General features: G+C 39.9%; 1 protein-coding gene across 1 annotated transcript in view; it reads right to left on the reverse strand.

The window, feature by feature from the left end:
* Positions 1–11,339, reverse strand: part of LOC133536293 (matrix metalloproteinase-17-like) — an 84,409-nt gene extending 73,070 nt beyond the window's left edge. Inside the window, exon 1 of the mRNA XM_061876708.1 lies at positions 10,884–11,339. Within this exon, the coding sequence (XP_061732692.1) occupies positions 10,884–11,268 (385 nt within the window). The 5' untranslated portion in view covers positions 11,269–11,339. The remainder of the gene's footprint in view (positions 1–10,883) is intronic.
* Between the last annotated feature and the right edge of the window lie 3,418 nt (positions 11,340–14,757).

Consider the following 14,757-nt stretch of genomic DNA (forward strand, 5'->3'; position numbering starts at 1 on the left):
AAGGCCTACTGAAATGAGATTTTCTTATTTAAACGGGGATAGCAGGTCCATTATGTGTCATACTTGATCATTTCGCGATATTGCCATATTTTTGCTGAAAGGATTTAGTAGAGAACATCCACGATAAAGTTCGCAACTTTTGGTACTTCCTGAAAAAGCCTCGCCTTTACCGGAAGTCGCAGACGATGATGTCGCAAGTGTGGGGGCTCCTCACATATTCACATTGTTTATAATGGGAGCCACCAACAAAAAGTGCTATTCGGACCGAGAAAAACGACAATTTCCCCATTAATTTGAGCGAGGATGAAAGATTCGTGTTTGAGGATATTGATAGCAACGGACTAGAAAAACCAAAACCAAAAAAAAAAACGAGTTAAAAAAAAAATACGCAAATGCATTGAAGACGGATTCCGATGTTTTTAAACCCATTTACCAGGATAATCTGGGAAATCCCTTATCTTTCTATTGTGTTGCTAGTGTTTTAGTGAGTTTAACAGTACCTGATAGCCGGAAGGGTGTGTCTACGGGTGTCTTGACGGGCAGTGTCTCAGGGAAGTTGACGGCAGCTTCATGGACGGCCCAAGCTCAGCTTTTCTCCGTCCGGTTAGAAGCAACTTTTTAACCACAATTTTCTCACCGAAACCTGCTGGTTGACATTTGGTCGGGATCCATGTTCGCTTGACCGCGCTCTGATCCATAGTAAATTTTCACCTCCGGGAATTTTAAACAAGGAATCACTGTGTGTTTGTGTGGCTAAAGGCTAAAGATTCCCAATTCCATCTTTTTCCTTTGACTTCTCCAATATTAATTGAACAAATTGCAAAAGATCTCCACAGATCTCCAAAATACTGTGTAATTATGCCGTTAAAGCAGACGTCATTTAGCTGTGTGTGTGTGCGTAGCGCTCATACTTCCTAAAAACGCGTGACGTCTTGCGTACACGTCATCATTACACAACGTTTTCAAGACGAAACTCCTGGGAAATTTAAAATTGTAATTTAGTAAACTAAAACGGCTGTATTGGCATGTGTTGCAATGTTAATATTTCATCATTGATATATAAACTATCAGACTGCGTGGTGGGTAGTAGTGGGTTTCACTAGGCCTTTAAAACACGATCCTTCTTTTAATCAAAATTTGAATCAGGATTATGCGGAAGTGTTGTAAGTTTTCTGAGGTAAATGCTCAATGTTTTAGGATGCATTATTATTTAATGTTAGTAATTGTCTTACAAGAAGATTCCCTCCATAATTAGTGGTGATAAGCTACTATAGTAGCTACAGCTGTCTCTGGGGTAGGTTTTATGGGTGCTGAGCCTGCAGAACTAGGTGAAAAAAAAGTCTAGACACACACACCACACACTGAAAATTGCTGGACACAGCTAAAAAGTGTTGTCAACCAATTATAAACATCTAAACATAGAATTGATCAAATTCGACAAAGTGCAGAGGTTCGGGGAAACCTGCCTGTCCTGACGGAACATTTGCTGCTGGGTGCGTGAGGGACTCTTAGGGTAACATGGCGGGTCCTGTGCCAGTCAGTGCTTTCCATCGAGGATGTGGACGATATCATTTGGATCTGTGATCGCAGGGCATTTGCTGATTGAGCAGAGCATTGCTTTGGCGTATCGACAAATTCGTAAGAAAATGGCAGCCATTCAAGGAGCCCAAAAGCTGCCCATTGCGATTGGCGGCATTGTTTTCGGGTGTGAAAAAGACAGGAGTGATCTCAGAATTGAATCGCAATCTAAATAATATCATGCAGAGGTTATATCACGCACGATACAAAGGGTCCCTTTTGGTGGCACACACCCATTCGAGAGATCTGGTTTTGAATTGCATAATCAAGGTGTGTTAGTCCAGTTTTTCGAAAACTGAACAACGTTGGATTAAGGTGTTTCCATGGGTTGTGGGATGCAAATTTAGACCCAAACTATTTGAGAAATCAGAATAATTTGGTGCATGGACCCGTACTGAGTGAAAGCCACTCTGAATTTCCCCCCTCCTTCAATAACACCTAGGGAGTTGAACTCTTTTTGCCGTGCCTGCAGAACTACTCCAGGCCTATAGACACACACTGTGGACCATGGACTGCACATATGCACCCTTCCCCCCTCTTGACCCCCCCCAATACTGCTTAACTTTTTAGGTGTGATGGACAGCTAGAGCAGCACCACAAGGGTTGCAGCTTCGTCATACAGAACTGTATTTGGGACTAAACTACAACATTGGATGTTCTTAGCCATGTTGTTGACCAGCACATTCACACAACTTTTCTAGAGTTAACACTAATATGTATACCTGGTCTACTAAGATCCAAATTCCAGATGCTAAACAGCATAAGCAAACTATAAAGTTGCATGTAGAAGTTGTGACGTGTGTCATGTGATCTACTAAACAACTGTTGAGTCATCAAGAAGATAATATATGATTGATAAAATGTTCTGGACACCTAAAATTCTGCATAACTTAATAAAGTAATGGCCAAATTGGCAGTCATGAAATGTGTTTTATGGCTAGTTCGAAGTAATATAGTATAATGTATGTGTTTCCAGCCCTGCGATGAGGTGGCGACTTGTCCAGGGTGTACCCTGCCCTTCACTCGATTGTAGCTGAGATAGGCACTAGCGCCCCCCGCGACCCCAAAGGGAATAAGCGGTACAAATTGGATGGATGGGTATGTGTTTCCAAATACACAAACTCAACATTAGGATTATTGATCCTAAATACTGTTGTGAAATCAAGAAGTACATGTCTGTACCTTAAATTCAGACATTTGTTATGTCTCCATTAATCAGGGACCTTGATCCCTCAGGCCGTACTGCATCCAAAAGCGACATCAGTGTGTAAAGGATATCACCACATGGGCTTAGGAACATTTCATAAAACCGCTGTCATTAACTACAGTTGGTCGCTACATCTGTAAGTGCAAGTTAAAACTCTACTATGCAAAGCAAAACCCATTTATCAACAACACCCAGAAACGCCGCCGGCTTCGCTGGGCCGAGCTCATCTAAGATGGACTGATGCAAAGTGGAAAAGTGTTCTGTGGTCTGACGAGTCCACATTTGGAATTATATTTGGAAACTGTGGACGTGGTGTCCTCCGGAACAAAGAAGAAAATAACCATCCGGATTGTTATAGGTGCAAAGTTCAAAAGGCAGCATCTGTGGTGGTATGGGGGTGTATCAGTGCCCATGGCATGGGTAACTTACACATCTGTGAAGGCACCATTATTGCTGAATGGTCCATACAGGTTTTGGACCAAAATATTTTGTCATACAGGCAACGTTATCATGGACGCCCCTGCTTATTTCAGCAAGACAATGCGAAGCCACATGTTACAACAGCGTGGCTTCGTAAAAAAAAAGAGTGCGGGTACTTTCCTGGCCCGCCTGCAGTCCAGACCCGTCTCCCACGGAAAATGTGTGGCGCATTATGAAGCGTAAAATACGACAGCGGAGACCCCTGACTGTTGAACGACTGAAGCTCTACATAAAACAAGAATGGGAAGGAATTCCACCTTCAAAGCTTCAACAATTACTTTCCTCAGTTCCCAAAGGTTTATTGAATGTTGTTGAAAGAAAAGGTGATGTAACACATTGGTGAACATGTCCTTTCCCAAATACTTTGGCACGTGTTGCAGCCATGAAATTCTAAGTTGATTATTATTTGCAAAAAAAAAATTAACTTTATGAGTTTGAACATCAAATATCTTGTCTTTGTAGTGCATTCAATTGAATATGGGTTGAAAAGGATTTGCAAATCATTGTATTCCGTTTATTTTTACATCTAACACAATTTCCCAACTCATATGGAAAAGGGGTTTGTAGTGTTTTCCTGGCAACCTCCAAACCCAGACTTGTCCATCAGATTGCCAGATAGACAAGCGTGATTCATCAGTCCAGAGAAGGCTCTAGAGTCCAGTGGCAACGTGTTTTACACCACTGCATCCGACACTTTGCATTGGACCTGGTGAGGTATGAAATTGATGCAGCTGTTTGGTCAAGGAAAACCCATTCTATGAAGCTCTCTATGTACTCTACGTGGGCTAATTAGAAGGTCACATGAAGTTTGGAGCTCTGTAGAAACTGACTTTGCAGAAAGTCTTTGCGCTATGCTGACCCCTCTCTGTCAGTTTACCTGGCCTACCACTTGGTGGCTGACTTGCTGTTGTTCCCAAACACTTCACTTTTCTCATAATAAAGCCCACAGTTGACTCTGGAATATTTAGGAGCGAGGACATTTCACAACTGGATTTGTTGCACAGGTGGCATCCTATGACAGTTCCACGCTGGAAATCACTGAGAGCGGCTCATTCTTTCACAAATACCTAAGTGCTTGATTTTATACACCTGTGGCGGGACAAGTGATTAGGACGCCTGAGTCTCATCTGTTGGACGGGTGGCCAAATACTTTTGGCAATATAGTGTATTATCTTTGTACTGTTAGTCAAACACAAAACCATGGCTAAGCAAGTTGCATACAGAAACAGAACGCAAGTGATTAAAATTTTAATTAACCCGGTTACAAAATATAACCTATGCTATGTATGACTGTAATTAATTAATCACTATTAACACAATAAGTTTAAACACCTAAAAAATAATATCAGGAAACCCAACCTGAAACGTCACCATTGAAGCTAAAACCGCCACTGCTAACAGTATTAAAAAAGCCTCTATAATTTTGTAACTGGGCCAGAAAACACCCACAATTCAGCAGGAGCAAAGCAAAGAGGAGATTACAAAAGAAGAGATATTGTGTGCTGTAAGAATTGGACAAAGTGGTGAGGGAAACATTCCAAACTCCAATGCCTCTGAACAGCAGGTTTTGTTTTCCCTAAACTTACCGCCAATAAGCAGGCTGCATGCCTTCCATTTACAGAAGCTTAGCATCATGTCCTCACTTCAAAGCAGCACTTTTCTCATGGGCAAGCTTGGCTGAAAACAAGTTGAGTGATCAATCATGATAATCGCTTACAACAGAAACACAATTTATCATCGCTGCAATAAGCCAACATAATCTGCTTCTTAAAATAACGCAACAGATAATAATACTTCATAAAATAACGGCAATCAACTGTGGCACTTCATCAACTTTTCAGGGTTTTTTACTAGAACACTGTAAATGAAAATTGTAGAGAGATATAGTATATGACTATTATATTTCTTTCTGTAAACAACCATCGTTAAAGGGGACCTTGGATGATTTTAATCTACGGTACATTTAAAACATGTCCTTGTGGTCCAGATCAGTGACTCTCAAACATTTTTCAACAAGTACCACCTCAGTTAACACTTGGGAAGTACCACCATAATGACCAACAGTAAAATACAGTAGCGTAGTAGGCCTACGTATTCATTAAAAACAAAGCAGAAGTTTTATTTAACAAGTAGATTTAATAATTTGCTGCTATAAGACGGCAACATGTCCAGGGTGTACCCTGCCTTCCGCCCGAATGCAGCTGCGATAGGCTCCAGCACCCCCCACAAACCCAAAAAGGGACAAGCGGTAGGAAATGGATGGATGGATTTAATAATTTTGCCACTATAACATAACACACATTTTAAACAGTAACATTGTGTTTGAACATTGGAAAATAAAACACTGCACTTTAATCTATTGATTATTTTGCATACTACTAGTGGTACTTGTACCATCGTTTGAGAATCACTGGTCTCGATAAGGTGTACTGGATATACTTTGGTGTAAATTTAGCATACATTTTGCTCCACAGTCATTTTTATAACCCTTTTTATGAGTCTGTTTGCAAAATGTCCATTTGTGGAGACGTTCCCAGATTGCAAATGAAACCACACCCCACACTTTCCAAAGGTATCATAATTTATCTTTTGAAAATGTTCACGGCTTAAATCTATATCTTGAAGTTGTCACTGCTCTTTTATTTAAATTCTTGACATGGTCAAATATGAACTTCAGACACATTATATACAAACCCCGTTTCCATATGAGTTGGAAAATTGTGTTAGATGTAAATATAAACGGAATACGATGATTGGCAAATCAATTTCAACCCATATTCAATTTGAATGCACCACAAAGACAACATATTTGATGTTCAAACTGATAAACATTTTTTTTTTTGCAAATAATCATTAACTTTAGAATTTGATGCCAGCAACAGGTGACAAAGAAGTTGGAGAAGGTGGCAATAAATACTGATAAAGTTGAGAAATGCTCATCAAACACTTATTTGGAACATCCCACAGTTGTGCAGGCTAATTGGGAACAGGTGGGTGCCATGATTGGGTATAAAAACAGCTTCCCAAAAAATGCTCAGTCTTTCACAAGAAAGAATGGGGCGAGGTACATGCCTTTGTCCACAACTGCGTGAGCAAATAGTCAAACAGTCTAAGAACAACGTTTCTCAAAGTGCAATTGCAAGAAATTTAGGGATTTCAACATCTACGGTGCATAATATCATCAAAAGGTTGAGAGAATCTGGAGAAATCTCTCCAGGTAAGCGGCATAGCCGGAAACCAACATTGAATGACCGTGACCTTCGATCCCTCAGACGGCACTGTATCAAAAACCGACATCAATCTCTAAAGGATATCACCACATGGGCTCAAGAACACTTCAGAAAACCACTGTCACTAAATACAGTTGGTCGCTACATCTGTAAGGGCAAGTTTTGGCCATGGAGACCAGCTGCTGGGTCTCTTCTACACCAGAGTCGGTTTGGAGGGACCGGAGGAGATGTGGATGAGGGGACAGGGCTGTGGAGCTAGCACTGAGCGCTGGGACGGAAAGGCTTCTCGGTGTCTTGGCTGGGTGAGCAGGTATTGGACACCTCAGTCACCTTGGACGTATCCTCACTCATCCATGCGGACTGGACACTGGCCGAGAGTGGAGTCGGCTGTCTTGGTTGCTTTGTTGGGTCTGCTCCTGTCTCTGGCCATGCTCCCTCCACCCCAGCGGACGATGGCGTGGAACACCGCAGAGGCCACCACAGTGTATATGTTTCTTTTACTTTTTATTCATAGCTGTATGTAGAATTGTCTGGTTGTATCCGCTGCTTTAATGTCTTTAATGTCCTCTGTGTTCTTTGATGTCTCCTTCTTACACACATGTCAGAGGGATGTGTTCTATGGCTATGAGTTACTTTTTTCCCTTGGCCTCAGTCTGCACCCCCTCTCCAGGGCCCAGGCTAAGACCGATTTTTTAATTTTATTCTTCTATTTTTTAATTCAAGTACCCCTAATAAGAGCAAAGCATTTTTCCTTAATATTAAATTGTATAACAGTGCAAAATATTGCTCATTTGTAGTGGTCGTTCTTCAACTATTTGGAAAAAAAGATATAAAAATAACTAAAAACTTGTTGAAAAATAAACAAGTGATTCAATTATAAATAAATATTTCTACACATAGAAGTAATCATCAACTTAAAGTGCCCTCTTTGGGGATTGTAATAGAGATCCATCTGGATTCATCAACTTAATTTTAAACATTTTTTCACTAAAAAAGAAATCTTTAACATCAAATCTAGCTGTCAACACTGAATATTGCATTGTTGCATTTCTTTTCACAGTTTATGAACTTACATTCATATTTTGTTGAAGTATTATTCAATAAATATATTCATTAAAGGGGAACATTATCACAATTTCAAAAGGGTTAAAAACAATAAAAATCAGTTCCCAGTGGCTTGTATTTTTTGAAGTTTTTTTCAAAATTTTACCAGTCCCCGAATATCCCTAAAAAAAGCTTTAAAGTGCTTGATTTTCGCTATTTGCGATGCGACTATCCATTTCCCTGTGACATCATACAGTGCTGCCAATGTAAACAAACAACGGCGAATACCACAGCAAGATATAGTGACATTAGCTCGGATTCAGACTCGGATTTCAGCGACTTAAGCGATTCAACAGATTACGCATGTATTGAAACGGATGGTTGGAGTATGAAAGTATTGAAGAAGAAACTGAAGCTATAGAGCAGATAGCTATCGACGCTATTCATAGCTAACATTAGCTTACAGCTAGATATAGACTTAACTTCATTTCCCAACCATTGGAAGGAATAAAGTAAGTGTGAAGCAGAGTAGTAAGGTGGGTGACCTACATTGAATTAAAAAAAATAAATCATCAAAAACATGGCCGTGTGCGTAGTTGACGTTGGCGCATATCAATGCTAGTGTGCGCCATACTGAAGCAAAAGGATTTTAAAATAATATCTAAACGCCACTGAGGGCGCACCCCCGCACAGCTGCGGGAGATCTGTAATCAGCGCACCTGGGTGGAACGAGCTGTCTTCATAAGCTTGCACAACCTGCCGTGCGGCGCCGGAGTACAGTCTTCAGTTGGCGTACAGTAAGCGATCATCCTGCTTGATGCAATTCTGTGTTTTGCCCCTCTGCGTTTTCAATGTGTTTTCTTGTGTCGCCCCCGCAGTACCCTGCGTCGCCTGGAAAGTGAGCTGTGCGTCTCACTTTTCCCCAGATCTACCTCTGGACTCTGACTGCCTCCCTCGATCCTTGACTTCCCGAGCTTTGGACTCTGCCTTTTAGACTTCTCTCTCCCCTGGACTTCCTTGTACCTCGTTCAACATTTATGGTAACACTCAACAGCTAATCCACAACATATAGTCTTACACCATACACACTCTTGGATTATGTCACACTTCATTTCCTTAGTTAGTATATTTAGCGTTGTTTGATTATTATTATATAAAAACCCTGTTTCCATATGAGTTGGGAAATTGTGTTAGATGTAAATATAAACTGAATACAATGATTTGCAAATCCTTTTCAAACCATATTCAATTGAATATGCTACAAAGACAAGATATTTGATGTTCAAACTTATAAACTTTATTTTTTTTTTGCAAATAATAATTAACTTAGAATTTCATGGCTGCAACTCGTTCCAAAGTAGTTGGAGAAAAGGCATGTTCACCACTGTGTTACATCACCTTTTCTTTTATCAACACTCATTAATCATTTGGGAACTCAGGAAACTAATTTTTGAAGCTATGAAAGAGGAATTCTTTCCCATTCTTGTTTTATGTAGAGCTACAGTCTTTCAACAGTCCGGGGTCTCCCCTGTTGTATTTTACACTTCATAATGCGCCACACATTTTCTATGGGAGACAGGTCTGGACTGCAGGCGGGCCAGGAAAGTACCCCCACTCTTTTTTGACGAAGCCATGCTTTTGTAACACGTGCTGAATGTGGCTTGGCATTGTCTTGCTGAAATAAGCAGGGGCGTCCATGAAAAAGACGGCGCTTAGATGGCAGCATATGTTGTTCCAAAACCTGTATGTACCTTTCAGCATTAATGGTGCCTTCACAGATGTGTAAGTTACCCATGCCTTGGGTACTAATGCACCCCCATACCATCACAGATGCTGGCTTTTGAACTTTGCGTCGATAACAGTCTGGATGGTTCACTTCCCCTTTGGTCCGGATGACACAATGTCGAATATTTCCCCCAAAAATTTGAAATGTGGACTCGTCAGACCACAGAACACTTTTCCACTTTGCATCAGTCCATCTTAGATGATCTCAAGCCCAAAGAAGCCAGCTGCGTTTCTAGATATTGTTGATGAATGGCTTTTGCTTTGCATAGTAGAGCTTTAACTTGCACTTACAGATGTAGCGACAAACTGTTTAGTGCCAGTGGTTTTCTGAAATGTTCTTGAGCCCATGTGGTGATATCCTTTAGCGATTGATGTCGGTTTTTGATACAGTACTCTCTGATGGATCGAAGGTCACGGTTATTCAATGTTGGTTTCCGGCCATGCCGCTTACGTGGAGTTATTTCTCCAGATTCTCTGAACCTTTTGATGATATTATGTAGCGTAGATGTTGAAATTCCTAAATTTCTTGCTGTTGCACTTTTAGAAACGTTGTTCTTAAACTGTTTGACTATTTGCTCACATAGTTGTGGACAAACGGGTGTACCTCACCACATCCTTTCTTGTGAAAGACTGAGCATTTTTTGGAAAGCTGTTTTTATACCCAATCATGGCACCCACCTGTTACAATTTAGCCTGCACACCTGTGGGATGTTTCAAATAAGTGTTTGATGAGCATTCCTCAACTTTATCCGTATTTATTGCCACCTTTTCCAACTTCTTTGTCTCGTGTTGCTGACATAAAATTCTAAAGTTAATGATTTGCAAAAAACATTTTTTTTTTATCAGTTTGAACATCAAATATGTTGTTCTTGTAGCATATTCAACTGAATATGGGTTGAAAATGATTTGCAAATCCTTGTATTCCGTTTATATTTACATCTAACACAATTTCCCAGCTCATATGGAAACAGGGTTTGTATTTTGTATATATATATATATATACACATATACATAAAGCTATACTTCGCCCTGGCATCAGTTGCCGTCACCTCACCTGTTAAACCATAACACTTTGCATCAATTGGTGACATAACGGCAGTGTTGGCTGACCCTTCTGACCTTAGCGTCATCTTTCATTGTAGCATTAAAATAACCAATAAACACGATTAAAAAAATATATTTTGTGAAAAAATGTTTCATCACTTCACTGATTTACAGTAATGAAGGACAAGTATAGAGTTTGAAGTCTGGACTTTCACTGTGCGCCATTATACCTCACCAACTACCAGATGTGCCAGCCTAGAGCGCAGATAAAAGGTCATAGACTGTAGAGTCAAACAGGGCACATGTAGTTCCACCTCCAACAAAAAATACATAAAATATGGAAAGGACACAAAAAATTGACACTGCATATCTTAGGTAGTAACAGTCTATTTCCATTGTAACAAATAAACCGGCTGGTGCTCTCTGCAGTTGAGTAAATAAACACCTCTATGCAACTATTTTAAGTATGTAAGGCATTTTGTGATACACTACAAATGTATCCTCTTCTCTCTTACCTGGTGATCTGAAGGTCCAAGCCTCGTCGTCGTCAAAGTGCGTATCCCCAGCCGTGAATCTCTCTCCGGGGAAAAAGGCATGAGCCACGGCGCCCCCTGGCCCATCGAAGGGATATCCGTCGTTGTGATCGGCTTTCGTGAAGTCGATCTGAATGTCGGCGTCGCTTCCTGCCACCTCGTGGAAGTTGAGCGGGGCGATGTCGCTCCACACCTTCAGGGCGTAATACATGAGGGCTCTCACGGTGTCTCTGCCCAGTAAGGCTGGATCCTTTGGGAAGGTCCTCACTCTGAAACAAGAGGAGCAAGCAAATATAAACAAGTAGACTTCATCCTGAGTTTTCACAATGTATGTAATCAAAACAGAGTTAGCAATTTGGAGCAACATGTATGTTTAGGAATACATTTATGGGGAGGATTGGTGATATGGTATATGGTGATATGAGAAGGGGATTGGTTGCAAACTCCCACCCCTCCAGGACCTGTTCTCCTCCAGGACCAGGAGGCGTGTGGGTCGGATCACAGCTGACTTCTAACCTTGGACACAAAACATTCTCCCCTCTTCCCTCAGGCAGGAGACTACGGTCCATCCAGACCCACACCTCCCGCCACCTGAACAGTTTTTTCCCCTCGGCCATCAGACACATGAACAATACCAAGATCTGATAGCTCAATTATAGCTCATGTTTTTCTATTCTGTGTTATATGTATTTTATGTTGCATGATTTCATCAGGTAAAATTCCTAGTTTGTGAACCCGTTCTCTAACATTGGCAATAAAAACTTTTCTGATTCTGATGTGAGATTTTAGCTAAGTGGGATTTTAAAAGATTAATACCGATAAAATTGCACAATTAAAAAAACATTCAAAATACATTTGAGAATGACAAAATACAACTAAAGAAGACATAGAACCTGAACTACTAAGATCCAAATGCCACATGTAAACAGCATGTGCAATCTATACGATTGCATGCATTATAAATGGTTGTGTTGTATAAGACTGTGTGTGTAACTAAAAAGTGGTGTAGATATGAGCAAAAACTCTAACTATATAATTGAAATGTTTTCTACAGTTTATCAAAAAAGATCTGTCAAGAGATATCAAGGATTAAAAATCGATCGCGTTCCCCAAAAAACTTAACTACACGACAAAACAGATGCGACTTGGAAAATCATGGAGGTCTACAACTTCTTTGTGAAAGAAATTGGTATCGAGACTCTCCCCTATAAATCATGCATTGTTTCTGTTTGGGTAAGGTTGCATTCCATGATTTAACTTTCTGTCGACTGCCATGTTTGTTGCATTGTTTTCCCCGTCTTTATCAATATATAACTATAGATGTCAACATTGTACAAATTCCGTTTCCATATGAGTTGGGAAATTGTGTTAGATATAAATATAAACAGAACCCAATGATTTGCAAATCATTTTCAACCCATATTCAGTTGAATGCACTACAAAGACAACATATTTGATGTTCAAACTGATAAACATTTTTTTTTGTGTAAATAATCATTAACTTTAGAATTTAATGCCAGCAACACGTGACAAAGAAGTTGGGAAAGGTGGCAATAAATACTGATAAAAGTGAGAAATTCTCATCAAACACTCATTTGGAACATCCCACAGGTGTGCAGGCTAATTGGAAACAGGTGGGTGCCATGATTGGGTATAAAAACAGCTTCCATGAAATGCTAAGTAATTCACAAACAACGATGGGGTGAGGGTCACCAAATTTTAAGCAAATTGTCGAACAGTTTTAGAACAACATTTCTCAACGAGCTATTGCAAGGAATTTAGGGATTTTACAATCTACGGTCCGTAAAATCATTAAAACTTTCAGATAATCTGGAGAAATCACTGCACGTAAGCGATGATATTACGGACTTTTGATCCCTCAGGCGGTACTGCATCAAAAACCGACATCAGTGTGTAAAGGATATCACCACATGGGCTCAGGAACACTTTTTAAAACCACTGTCAGTAACTACAGTTGGTCGCTACATCTGTAAGTGCAAGTTAAAACTCTATGCAAAGCCAAACCCATTTATCAACAATATCCTGAAATGCCGCCGGCTTGGCTGGGCCCGAGCTCACCTAAGATGGACTGATGCAAAGTGGAAAGGTATTCTGTGGTCTGACGAGTCCACATTTCAAATTATATTTGGAAACAGCGGACATGGTGCAAAGAGGAAAATAACAATTTGGATTGTTATAGGCGCAAAGTTAAGAAAACAGCATCTGTGATGGTATGGGGGTGTATTAGTGCCCAAGGCATGGGTAACTTACACATCTGTGAAGGCACCATTAATGCTGAATGGTCCGTACAGGTTTTGGAACAACATATGTTGTCATCCAAGCAACGTTATCATGGACGCCCCTGCTTATTTCAGCAAGACAGTGCCAAGCCACGTGTTACAACAACGTGGTTTCGTAATAAAAGAGTGCGGGTACTTTCCTGGTCTGCCTGCAGTCCAGACCTGTCTCCCATCGAAAATGTGTGGCGCATTATGAAGCCTAAAATACAACAGCAGAGACCCTAGACTGTTGAACGACTGAAGCTCTACATAAAACAAGAATGGGAAATAATTCCACTTTCAAAGCTTCAAAAATTAGTTTCCTCAGTTCCCAAACGTTTATTGAGTGTTGTTAAAAGAAAAGGTGATGTAACACAGTGGTGAACATGCCCTTTTCCAACTACTTTGGCACATGTTGCAGCCATGGAATTCCAAGTTAATTATTATTTGCAAAAACAAATAAAGGTTATGAGTTTGAACATAAAATATATTGTCTTTGTAGTGCATTCAACTGAATATGGGTTGAAAAGGATTTGCAAATCATTGTATTCTGTTTATATTTACATCTAACACAATTTACCAACTCACATGGAAACAGGGTTTATATATGTGCTGAACGCTTTATTCCTAATTGTTGCCTCTGGTAAAAGCTTAACTCTTAGGTTTTGCTCGCATTGGATTCATTTTATTCAGAAACGCCAGCAAAAATGCATTTTAGGAAATATAAATAATATTAAGATAATACTTTTAAATGGGATATAATAAGTGTAATAATAGTGTGAGCTGCTTTTCTTGTTGTTTCGTAAAATCTTGCACTTTTCCGCCCTTCTTGATAACCTCTCGAAGAACTCTGAAGAAATTTCTCACTATTTGAATACAGTACAGCCGAAAACATCACATTTTTTTCCTCGAGAAAGGCCCTAATCGCACCCATTGAGAATAGGCGCTGGCTGCACCACCACACATATTTAATGAGCGGGATGTGAGTCGGCAGAAGTCATGTATATCCAAGCAATTGAAAGACATCTTTTTTTTTTTCTTTACATATAGGAGATACATTATATGAAAATATATTGCAGAAATACTGAAATGAAACGGCATTAAAAAAAAACACCAGCAGTCAATGAAACACATCAATTGAATTTGTTTTAATCAGCACCTTAAAATGATATTGCTCAATGGACAATATATCTATTCAGTATATCGTATATTTTTTATTCATGAGAGTGTAAATATGTTGACACACACACACACATAGGGCAGAGGATACTCTTTTTATCATCTGTCTTTGCAGCATGAGCACCGCCATTCTCACAGTCATGTCTGCAGTGTCAGTTTGCACCTTCTTTCCGGACGTGTTATATAAGGATGCAAAATAGAGCTCGCAGAACAGTGATCAGCCTTGATGAATCACAATGCGCATGCTGAATGATTACCGTATTTCCCGGGTAATACAGTGCACCGGTCTTTAAGCAACGGCTATTACATTTTTGGAGAAAAAGATATGTTTACATAAATTTGCCTCACTGTACCATAGCTGCAGATTTTGTCAATGTTTATTTATATACCCTAAGTTC

The sequence above is a fragment of the Nerophis ophidion genome, linkage group LG17, assembly GCF_033978795.1.
Source record: "Nerophis ophidion isolate RoL-2023_Sa linkage group LG17, RoL_Noph_v1.0, whole genome shotgun sequence".
NCBI lineage: Eukaryota > Metazoa > Chordata > Actinopteri > Syngnathiformes > Syngnathidae > Nerophis > Nerophis ophidion.